We start from the raw sequence: 1,710 nt of genomic DNA, 5'->3' as shown, positions 1-1,710 counted from the left end.
CGAGTGCGGACGCTGGTGACCGGCGCAGCATGGACACGGCGCGGGGCTGCGCGGGCGTCCTGCTGCGGTGAGTGGGGGCGCCTGGGCTGCCCTGCCCTGCCCTGCCCTCGGGCTCCCGCGCAGGGAGCCCAGGCGATGATGCAGGGCCGCGGTTTGCAGGCGCAGCGCGGACTCGGGGCGAGCAGGAGACAGAAGGGCCGGTGTGCAGACAGGGGTGGCTGGCGCGGGAGGGTGCGGGGCGCTGGAGTGAGGGGCAGCGCCGGGATGTCGCTGCCCGCGGAGCAGCTCCGGCGCTCGAGGTGCGCCGGCTGAACCCCAGCCCAGCCAGGGACGCGGCTTGGCCCTTCCTGAGAAGACGAAAGCAGCGATTCCCGACCAGGGGTCTTCAACCGGGCGGTGGCCGAGGAGCCGCGAGAGCCTCGGGGCCACACGGCGTTAGCGCCCTGGCGCGATTCCCAAGCTGAACTCGGAGGTGTACAATAGGACACCTTAAAACAGGCCTTGAACCCCCCTCCTCCCCCCCTCCTAGTTCTCTGCAGCAGAAGAATCGCTCTGTTGTTTTTCTGTAGTCAAACCATGAGGGAAAACGGAGCTGGCATTTTCCAAGGGGTGGCATGAGTCTATGTGGGGGCGCATCCAGCCGAAAGCAGACTGGAGGATGGGACGTCTGGGTCACTTGGGTTTGTAAAGCATTTGAAGGTGGTGAGAGAGCTCCACTGCACCAAGGTTTGTTTCCTCTTATAAGAGATATTAGCTAAGAAATGCTTGGTGCCCTAAAATATGGAAGCCTAAGTACAGTAATAGGTGCATGTTTTCTGTTACCTGAAACTTCTGCCTCCTGAATTTCTAACTAGATCCTGGTGATATGAGTTTGTGGGTCACCTGTTAGACTTATAATATAACTTAAATTTTTAGGTACATGTTCATGTTGCTGCTTTTTATCTTCTGTCCAGAAAGACTTGGTTCTCACTATGGACTGGTCTTAAACTTGCTTGTTAATGTCTCTTTGTATGTTCCAATGAATGTACAATTTGGCTTGGCCACTAACTTTTTTTTTTAAGTCCTGTAACCCACAGGGAGACTCAGTTGTACAGTTTGAAACCAGTTGCAAGGCTGCCAAAAGCTCAGACATTGTTGGCTTACTTATTTTTTTGTCTATGAACTCTAACCTACAGGTCACAAGCCAGGCCATATAGTGGAGCCATTGGTGTTGTGCAACTTGTGGGTGCTCTGCAAGTGACTGAAGGCTGTTGCATGGTTGTCGAAGAATGTGCTTTGAGACCTCTTGCACATAAGATGCAGGGTGAAGTTTAGTCTTCAAAGCCAACAGTGTGCACAGGTTCTCTGTAGCACTCACTGCCCACTGAAAAGTAGCTGAACTAACAGAAGCAACAATCCTCTGGGCTAAACTAAGTGTGTTAGGGGGGGCTGCAGCTATGAGCAACAGGTAAAGTAGATTGTAACCTTGCCTTATTCTGTAATGGTCACTTGTATGTCTGACTAGTTGGCAGAGTGTTCTCACATGGAAGATAAGCATCTTCTAAGTCCTGGAACTGGCATGACTTATTAGTAAGGGATGAAAAATAAGCTAGTCCCTTGCAATATTGAGGAATACTAGCTGTAGTCTTGCCTAGCTCTAAAAAGTAAACCACTTGCTAATGAAGTTGTTAAATATAATTAGCTCTTTCTGGGTGTTCTTGCTGCTTGTCC

At 51.6% G+C, this 1,710-nt stretch overlaps 1 protein-coding gene across 1 annotated transcript in view; it reads left to right on the top strand.

The window, feature by feature from the left end:
• Window positions 1–9: 9 nt before the first annotated feature.
• The window catches only part of CIDEA (cell death-inducing DFFA-like effector a), a 27,527-nt gene continuing 25,826 nt past the window's right edge, over window positions 10–1,710 (top strand). The window contains exon 1 of the mRNA XM_019525176.1: window positions 10–67. Coding sequence (XP_019380721.1) covers window positions 30–67 — 38 coding nt within the window. The 5' untranslated portion in view covers window positions 10–29. The remainder of the gene's footprint in view (window positions 68–1,710) is intronic.

The sequence above is a fragment of the Gavialis gangeticus genome, unplaced genomic scaffold, assembly GCF_001723915.1.
Source record: "Gavialis gangeticus isolate Ggan-Ray unplaced genomic scaffold, GavGan_comp1, whole genome shotgun sequence".
Taxonomy (NCBI): Eukaryota; Metazoa; Chordata; order Crocodylia; family Gavialidae; genus Gavialis; species Gavialis gangeticus.
Note: the sequence above shows the minus strand (reverse complement) of the source record. Positions and strands in the feature narration are given on the sequence as shown.